General features: G+C 25.1%; 1 protein-coding gene across 1 annotated transcript; it reads left to right on the top strand.

The window, feature by feature from the left end:
• The first annotated feature begins 3,496 nt into the window (after positions 1 to 3,496).
• Positions 3,497 to 6,710, top strand: LOC126901228 (ras association domain-containing protein 8). Its single transcript, XM_050677582.1, has 10 exons — positions 3,497 to 3,638; positions 3,794 to 3,944; positions 4,232 to 4,342; positions 4,413 to 4,590; positions 4,726 to 4,892; positions 5,125 to 5,325; positions 5,379 to 5,621; positions 5,697 to 6,011; positions 6,078 to 6,207; positions 6,270 to 6,710. Exons 2-10 carry the CDS (start codon positions 3,873 to 3,875, stop codon positions 6,368 to 6,370), a joined length of 1,518 nt encoding a protein of 505 aa, XP_050533539.1. The 5' UTR covers positions 3,497 to 3,638; positions 3,794 to 3,872; the 3' UTR covers positions 6,371 to 6,710.
• The last annotated feature ends 3,629 nt before the right edge of the window (positions 6,711 to 10,339 follow it).

Here is a 10,339-nt window from a genome sequence, read left to right as displayed (position 1 = left end):
AATTATATTGATCCATACATCTTTCAAAAAGTTATAGCATTATAAAGATTAAAAATATAAAATGAATTTTTTTACAAAAATCGTATTTTTTTTATAAACTTTGATGTCTGTTTTCACCATGAAGATAAAATAAAGTCCGAAATTTTTTTTTTGCATAATAAAGTATATTACATTAGCTTTAATTTAAGATATATATAAAAGTGTCAGACTTTCCGGAACACTTTCAAAATTTAAGTTGAAAAAGTTCTACTTTCTACATGCATTTTTTAGATTTGAACCCCCCTCGTATATAGGGAAATGGTCGGATTTAAAAAAACAGTATGTCAAATGAAAGATGTATATAAATACTACTCCTCATGAAAAAATTGTACTGATCCATACATTTTTCAAAAAGTTATAGCATAATAAAGTTAAAAATGTAAAATACAAAATCGAAAATTTTCACACAAAAATAGCATTCGGTAGCCATTTTCACCGTGAAGATAAAATAAAGTCCGAAATTTTTTTTTTGCATAATAAAGAATATTACATTAGCTTTAATTTAAGATATATATAAAAGTGTCAGACCTTCCGGAACATTTTCAAAAGTTAAGTTGAAAAAGTTAATTTTTTTTGAAAAAGTTGTCATTTTAAATCCCCCCTTGTGGGCAGGTTAAGGGTTAAATTTATGAAAAAAATATACCAAATGAAAGGTAATGATATTATGCATCTATATAAAAAAGAATTATATTGATATGTTCATTTTTGAAAAAGTTATGGCACTTTTAAGTAAAAAAAATTGAAAAAATTTCGAAAATTAGCGATTTTTAAATTTGTAATTTTTTTGGAGGTTACCCCCATTTACGGGGAACGAGGGAAATTTTTTCAATTTTGAAGGGTAATGTCTTCGACTAGATACGATTTGTGATCTTTTGACGTATCGTTGAAAGAAATCCGTTCGGTGAGAGCTGAGAAAAAGTGGTAACAGACACAAAAAAAAAAAAAAAAAAAAAAAAAAAAAAAAAAAAAAAAAAAAAAACACATCATAGTAAAACCAATACCTTCTCAGCTTCGCATCGAAGCTAAAAATTATTTTGAATTTCACCTGAATTAAGCAAATATTTTTACAACTGTAATCAATTTTTATAATACGATCAATTGAGTAGATTTTATGTTATAACTTTTTGAGTGTTTTTTAGTTAATTTATTAATTTCTGAATATTTTAATTGTAGAATTTACATAGAAATTATTACTAAGATTTCTAATGTAGTGATTTATTACAATAACAATGAAAAAATAATGATTTTAACGAAATTTTGAACTTTTTCCATAAATTTATTGTAAATAGTAATTATAAAATTTTTTTTGTTTTAAATAATTTTTTATATGTAGATAATCACTTTTTACTAATTAGTAATCACACTAAGAGGTGATAGAAAAAAATCTAATTGCAGATTTGAAATAGACACAAAAAAATGGGTTTAGAAAAATATATGTTGGTTTCTGATGAAAATTTTCTGTAGACCAGTAAATTTATTTATAACTAATAAAAAATTATTTTTGAAAAGTTTTTCATTAAACCCCCAGCAGCGTATTTATATGCAGGATATATTGGCAACTGCCTACAGCGGCATATTTTAAGGGACGGCAAATATTGAAGGCCAACAATATTATAATAAGCGAGTAATTTTTTTATTAATATTAAGAGATATTGACTTCCTAATAATTATCATAATCGTTTTCATTTATTGTGTAATTATGATGTGTATATTAATAGCTACAAGCAATTTATTTTATGATTTATTAATAAACATAGATTTGCTTGAAAAATATTTTTAAATACTTTTTTTTTTTTTGAGGAAAATTAGGTGTATTATGGCGAAAATATATAAAAATGAGCCTCTTCCGTCATAACGTAATGAAGGGCGGCAAATTTTTAAATGTTTATAGGCGGAAAATATGTGAATACGCCCTTGTAAAGCCCATCAGTTTTTATACATGTTTACCATAGAAGTAACGAAATATACTACTGTATAATTTTATATTATATTTAATTGTTATAATAAATATTTATTCATTATACATATAAATGATAAAACTTGTAATTAGAATATTAATAGGAAATATAAGTCCATTTTGCTTTTGGAATTATTGACCAATTAAAACTACAAATATTTTCAAGAAGGGTAGAAATCAAATTAGATTCCCTTTTTTTTTTTATTTTTTATTTTATTTTTTTACAAACTACCAAATGGCTTTATTATTTAAACGATAAAATTATCTTTATAAATATATTTTATAATAATTGTATATGAAACATAGTTTTATAACAATTAATAAAGAATAAACATGTGTGGAGTGACACCTCCAGCGAGGTGGCTCCTTAACCTAAGTTAAAACTAAATATTTTAAATTAAGTCATATGGTTTATGACGTTTAAGACGCCTGATGTCTTCGGAGTTGTCCAAAAGTTGGATGGCTGCTGTGTTAATGTGGTTCGTTAATCTCACCTCATGTTTGCGAGCAAATCTCTTAATTTCTTCTGCTACTGTAGGCAAAATCAAATCACGGTGTANTGTTTAAGAGATGCCATTTAATTTCTTCCCTCTTAAATATTTTTAATTTAAATTAATATGTAATTTTCATAATTGATTTAATAGTAAGGGTAGTTGCGATAGAACTAGGGGGCCAAGCCCCCCATGGACTTTGAAGATTACGCCTATGATTTTGCGTTTTTAAATTTGTACGTTTTTAGAGTAATAATTTATTAAATATCATTGATAACTTAATAAATATCACAGTAGTATATTTAAATTATAAAATGTTGTTAACATAATACAGTTATATTTATATAATATATAATTAGGGTCGTCAGATTTCAATGCAAAAAAAATATGGTCCATAGAATTTTTAAAGAAATCAGTTTATACAAAAAACAAACTCATTTTTTTTTTGGTAAAAAATCCATCCCAACCATTGGCGTTCTCACGAGGGATTAGAACACCTCATGATGAAAATAGATATATGGTAAAGGTGTATTTTGGAAGGGGTAGTAACAAAATTACTTTTGTATATCTTCCCCAAGACAAAACTCTTAGAACGACGCTGATTCCAAAACTACTATTGCATTAAAAATATGCATTAAATGATCATTTGATTTACTTAAGTGCAAAAAATAAACACATCATGGTGAAATTAACACCTTTCAGATTCCCATCGAAGCTTTAAAAAGAGGACATTTTGACCAAGAGATCTGATATAGGACAAAGTCCTTAAAAGAGAAAAAATTTTTGTAAAAGCTTACATCTGGCTACAGTAGTGTTTATCCATGTCATTTTACCTTTTTCTATGATCGTATTGAATAATCCAAATAAATTAAAAACAATTTTACCTAAGTTGTGCTCTTAGGTTTTTTAATATTCTCCTTGGATGTGATCCAGTGTGTACGGAGATACAATAACTTTTATCATTGAATTCACGTAAACAAATAACAATAAATTGGTAGTTTCTGTAGAGTATTATCTCGATTAGAGTTCATTGTTCTTTAATTTAGATTCTTATTTGACCCAAAATATTATTATTATAAATTATATAAAAATTAGTATAACTTTTAATTATTTCAAAAGTACATTTTCCAAGTTGATATACTATCATTATAGTAAGTAATTTTGACCCTGATTTCTAATTTTCTCTACTTATCTATTCTCTAGGTCAATGCTATGAAAGTTGTTATGATCCTGATTATAGTTTTCTTACTTTTTTTTGTTTTGTTTTATTTAATTCAAGTTTTAATAGTTTACTTCTTGGTTACAGTAATTATGAGTCGACAAGTTTATTACTATTACAGTTGGTTTAAATTATTAAGAACTTGTTAGTATATTTTAATAGTAAAATGGAGCTAAAAGTTTGGGTAGAAGGAATTCAACGTGTTGTTTGTGGAGTTACTGAGACAACAACGTGCCAAGTAAGATTAATGTTTTTGACACTGTTAATAATAATTAATTTTTATTTCTCATTTAATTGTTATACACATTTTTTCTTTTCCTTCTTTTATAACAAAACCATATTACATTTTATTGAAACTTACATTATTATTATTAATCTTAAAAAAAAAGAAAATAAGTGATATTTTTAATTTAATGAAAAAATAAAGTTTTCAATTGGCTGTAATATTTTTTTTACCAAATTATAGTTTTGTCTATTATTATTTTTAATTAAAATAACACTAAATGTAATATTTTGATATTCTAGGATGTTGTATACGCATTAGCTCATGCAACAGGAAAAACAGGACGGTTCACACTAATTGAACGTTGGCGTAACAATGAGCGTCTATTAGCACCTCAAGATCATCCAGTGACTGTTAGAATGTTTTCCAATTTTATCAAAAATTATCTTGTTATACAAATTAAAACTTTTTATTTTTATATAGGTACTCATGAAATGGGGAGAATATGCCAATGATGTTCAATTTATTTTACAACGTTCTGGTAATGTTTCTTCAAACAACACAGCGAATAATCCCAAAATAAGTGAATCTGAAGGAGTACCTTATTTTTCTCAAGAGCGTATTAAAGATACAAGAAAATCATTAATATTCAGTAATATTAGTAAGGCAAAATTTTTAATTAAGGCTAACCAAATTTCTTATAAATTTAAATGTTGAAATTAAATTATTAACTATAAATCTTAGTTCATAATAAATTATATTAGACTAAATTTACACTGAAATTACAATTTTTTAGGTAATCGTTTACCTGATAATGTGGGTGTAGTACGTGGGATTCCTCAGCAAAAAACCAATGTTTTATCTACATCTGGGACAAATTCTGCATTAACAGTTATTTCATCATCTTCAACTATAGGTGTTTTGTCAACATTACCAATTAGTACTTCTAGTCAGTTGAATAAAGTAATAATTGTATAATACTAAATTAAAACATCTTTGTGGTCAGTGGCATACCTAGGACTTTTCAAAGAAGAAATAGATAAAAAATATGTATATTAGTGACCTTTTTAAAGGTCTATACTTACCTAAAATGTTGGTTTAAAACTATCAATAAAGGGTCTTAGCTCTTTTAGTCTTCTCCTGGAATGCCACTACTTGTGGCAATTATTTATAATAGTTAACTTTTACTTTTAAGGATCAAATATCTACTTCAGTGAATAACAGTGTTTTACAGCCATCTGGGAGTCCTAATAAAAAGTTTGAGAACTCAAGTTTTAGACCTCCAATTGCAAGAGCATTACCACCATATAGAGAACCACCACCTCCTTCTGTAAGTCCAGCTAGAATATCACCTACAACTGTATGTAGTGACCGTTTAAAACAACCAATTTTTAAGGTATAAGACATCAAAATTTTAAAAACTGGATAGTTATAATTTGTCGTTTTTAGGAATACCAAAATGAAAACAATAGTAACAGTCCAAACATTATGTACAACCCACAATACAAAGATCTCATAAGATTAATTAACTATCAAAGAGATAAATTGTCTATACAACAAACGGAATTAACAAAGTATGATGCAGAAATTATGTATTGGGAAGGAAAAACTAAAGAACAGCAACATCAAATGGACTTTATGTCACAAGAAGCAGCTCGCATTGAAACAACTGGTCGCCATACAGAGGAACAAGTTAGTACTTCATAATTTTTTTAAATTATTATTCAAAAGGGAATAAATTTTCTTAATAACCTAGTATTATATTAGCTAAGATTATTGGGGCAAGTTGAAGAAGAAAATGATATTGCGCGTCAACAAGAAAAAACCTTAAAATCTGAAATGACATTATTACGATCTAAATTGGCCAACTGTGAAACAGAATTATTAGTTTGTAAAAATAAAATACGTTTGTTAATGGAGGAAGTGGAAACCGAAAAAAAAATGTTAACCAAAGATTTAGAAGAAAAACGTAGAGCTGAGAGAGGCATTATTAAAGAAGTAGATAGATTACAAACGGAAGTTGAAAGAGCTAAACAAGAAACAGAAATGGCAGCCCAAGTTGGAGATGGACTTAGAAAAGAAGTATATTTCATTTATGTACAATTTATAGTGTAATAATAGAAGTGTATTATTTTTTGTGTTTAAAAGGTTGCTAATTTGGAAACTACTATATCTGAAAAAAAAAGGCAGGTTGAAAAACTTGTTTCCGATATGAAAGAAGCAAATTTGCAATCGTTAGCAATCTCACCACCAGAAGAATTGAAATTCATCCTTGAAGGTATATTTAAAATGATCTCTTACTTAATTGAATATTAATATTAATAATTTTAATAAATTTAGGAGCCCAGAGACCAGGAAGCACTCGTAAAATGATAGGATCACCTAGACAACTTGAAAATGCTGCTCCTACTAGCAAGAACCCACATGGTGTTTGGGTTTGAAGTATTTGTTACCTTAAAATTCTAGATATTTTTAGTAAGTTCATTTTTAAAATTGATTGATCAATTTAACTATATTATTAAATATTTGTATATTAGTATTTGTTTAAATATTATTAGTACGCTTTTTTTGCTATCAATATTGTATATTGTTTTGTTATAATATCTGTTGATCACTTTACACATCACAGCATAATTGCTAACATTTTTTTTTACCAAAAGCTATGTTTTCAACAATATATTTATAAGTTCATTTTTGATCTCTATACTTATGTTGTAATTTATTAACTACTAATTAGAATATCAATTTTATCTAATTAAAGCTGCTCAAATAATTTAAAAATTTATTATATTTTATTTTGATAACTATTATTACTTTACCTTTAACTATATATTTTTGATTTTATCAAACTAAAAAGTTGAATTCTTAAATTTAACTAAAACAATAAAACATTACAATATATAAGCACACCATTCTTAATTATCATAATCATTCTTTTTTGACATAATAAAATAAGTTTTATATTACATTGTAAATTTTCACTTAATTTATATAAAAAAATAAAGCGCTGTTCTTTTTTTTTTTATATATATATATAATTATAATCAAAATAATTATTACACCTTATAAGAATTTTAATTTATTTTTATAAAATAATTAGTCATGTTTGCATATTATTAAAATATTATCTTGTATTTAAATAACACAATTATCTTATTGTAAAATAATATTGTTTATTATTATACTTAAATTAATATCTATTATTTAATGTATACTACTAAATATTTTTTTATTCAACAATTTTCAAAAAATCTATATTAGATTATTTTTATGTTTTGTTAATATACTACATATGTGTTCAATTTTTCTTTTATGTTTTTTTTTTTGTTATTTTAATTTATGTTTTTTATATAATTTATTTAGTAAATTTTATTTTTTTATTTTAATATTATGTCTAATAGTTGTAATTTATTAAACTTGTTGTTGAATAATTATTAAAACAAATGTCTTAAATATTTTATTTATTGAGTTATTTTAGCATTAAGCTTGTTATAATTTTTTTTAAAGTAATGTTTAATATATACTGAACAATAGATTACTAATGACTCTCAAAATATCTTTGGAAACATAATTTTTTCAAAAGATAATAATACCCTTATTTCTATAATTTTGAAACAGCAATATGTTATTTCTCCTTAACATTGTTTTAGATTTGACGTATTTTAAATAGTTTCAAACCATAGCATTTTCTGACCATTTAAGTTTAAGTTAATGTTGTTGTTAAAAGTTACTAAAAACTATTTAGACACAAGGTGTTAAAAAAATGTGTTAAAAAAAGTATTTATTATAACTAGTACTCTTAAATTATAGTACTGTATAATTAAAACACAGCGAAGAATTTACAAAAACACTAATGACTATTAAAAATAAAGTGGGTAAAACAATTAATTAATAAGATAAAAATTATATATGATCAAATTAACTGCTTGTATAGAAACTGGGTGAAGTGGTAACTGAGTTATAATTACTAGTAATACAAAAAAGGGATGTTGCCTATTTAGGGCCAACTTAGCGCACTCTCTCATTAAAAATATTTATTTAAATGTATTTTTGGCTAGTACAATAACAATTCACAATGATAATATTTAACTCATAAACCGCAGATGATATAAAGTATGCATTGGGGCAGTTGCAGACATCTAAAACAAACTTTATAAAAATATGATAATTAAACAATTCATATTAACAATGTACTAAAAATCACACGAGTTCAGCTTTTCAATAAAACATAATTTTAAAAATAAAAACTGGTTTTCAACAGATGTGCTCTTACATTTAATAAAAAAAACACTGAATTCATATCAAATTATAAACAAAAACTTACTAATATTAGTATTATAAATTTTTGACGTCATTGATATTTACATAGATAGGGAAGAAAAGGAAAGAGTGCAGTTCAATCAGGTAATACGAACTTGGAGTATGTGTCGAACTTGCAGCTAAAGCGCGAAACCTAAATGGCGTTAAACAAAGAGTCTTAACAATGGTGCAAGTAGGAGAAAAAAGTCTTATAAAATAAAATTACTATAAAAAAAGTCGATGAGCAAGAAAATAAGATATGGTTTCAACTCAATATTATACGAAAAATATAAATATTCGAAAATAGTTATATTATCATTGTAATGAAGGGCTATCAAAATGCTAGTGGGGTTGGAGCCCCATGAAATATTCATGATTTCAATCATGAAATTTAATATTATTAAAACAAATCGAAATTTTACATCTTCCATTTATAAATTGAACAAAGGAAAAAGTTAATTAAATAATAAGATCATTATAATACAAGAACCTAATTGTTTTTTTACTTTAAAAATTAGTTTTGAAGTTATAAGACAATAATAATAGTAAAATTGTCTACTATAAAGTATCAGGCTTATAGATTTTTTTTTATGGGGATTATCTGTCTAATGCAAAATACTATTCAACTATAATTTAATTAATGTGAATTATAACATATGTTCAGTTTCAAATAAAATTTTAAACTGCCCCGTAAACATAACAATTTCTGCTAAAAATAGAACATAACAGAAAAACAGTAATAATGTTTTGAAAAAGTAGTGTTTGAATAATGTATACCAAAAATTTACTATAGTGATATAATGAACAGCACACCTTTGAGAAATCAGTCTGTTTACAATACTATTGAGCCATACATAATAAATAGAAAAACAAGATAACCCGAAAGATCTATTAATAGTAATAATTTTAGTTCATATATACTATTTGAGCGTCAAATTCAACCATTTTAGCAGATGGAAAAGAACATTTTAAAAGCGCCTATAATTCAAACAGAATATAATGTTTTTAATCAAATGATTGTTTAATTACTGTAAATTAAAATAAAATGTAAGAGAAAAATAAATAAAAAAAAGTCTAACAGAAAAAAAATGGGAATAGTGTTTTTAATAAATCACATTGTATAAATCAGTTATAATGAGAAAGAACGCATTCACGTGAACGGGCTTATAAACATGTTTATTTAATATGAACTCAGTGACTTATCCAGGATTTTAGGGTTGGGACAAACTTCAATTTATAATTAGATACTAAAAATATTTTTAGTGACATTAAAAAATTTGATAATATTTTTTTACTTTCACACAATGAAGGAGCAAACCGAGAACGATGAGACCAAAATTTAAATCAAGAAAATCCAAAATAAATAAATATTTTTAAGTAATTTAAAATTAATATTTTTTAAAATATCTATCCTTCTTAGTGGATCAACTCTATTGCTTCTCAAGAAAGAAAATTAATCTTTGAACAACAACAAAAGTTTAAAAAAAAGTAGCACAGTGGGGTCGCGACACAGTGTGAGCGTAGCATAGTTGAAACAAGTATAAATGATTAAATTTATCAATTAATCTATTAAAAATAATACATCATGAATAGGATTTATGGTCTACCATAAACTGCTCTAATCAAGTAGTTATATACAAAATACTAGCGATAAAAAATCAGATAATACGGTTGATAAAAAAAAAATTATAAATGGTTCTTTTTATTTATTTCATATAATAATATTTATTAAGAAAAATTATCTATTAGTATAAGAAAAAAATCGTTCGGAGGTATGGTTAGGAAGTAATAATTGCTTCCTACTTGCCAGTCCTACTACCCGTAAATATGCCAATATTTAAACTATTCATTTTAGGCTCGTTTATTGTAAAGTTCATTTTATGGTATATGAGATCAGTGGCGTATACAGAAATTAAATTTGGAGGCGTTTTTGAAATTTAAAGAAAATTAGATGTGTGTCACATCTATTAATATTGCCCATATTATTCGCTCACAAAAATTCCTGTTTTCGATTACTTTATTGTGGAAATATTTATTTATTATTATTATTTATTAATATTTATAGTATGATATGATCTTTTTTATTGTTTTTACTTATTGTTTATCGTCCA

Source organism: Daktulosphaira vitifoliae, unplaced genomic scaffold (genome assembly GCF_025091365.1).
Source record: "Daktulosphaira vitifoliae isolate Bord-2020 unplaced genomic scaffold, ASM2509136v1 Scaffold_3, whole genome shotgun sequence".
Taxonomy (NCBI): Eukaryota; Metazoa; Arthropoda; class Insecta; order Hemiptera; family Phylloxeridae; genus Daktulosphaira; species Daktulosphaira vitifoliae.
This window is presented reverse-complemented; position numbering and strand designations above follow the sequence as displayed.

Coding starts and splice junctions, on each gene's coding strand:
- LOC126901228 (XM_050677582.1), top strand. CDS start 3,873: ATGGAGCTAAAAGTTTGGGTAGAAGGAATTCAACGTGTTGTTTGTGGA. Junction 5,326..5,378: donor TAAAACAACCAATTTTTAAG/GTATAAGACATC, acceptor TGTCGTTTTTAG/GAATACCAAAATGAAAACAA. Junction 6,012..6,077: donor GAGATGGACTTAGAAAAGAA/GTATATTTCATT, acceptor TGTGTTTAAAAG/GTTGCTAATTTGGAAACTAC.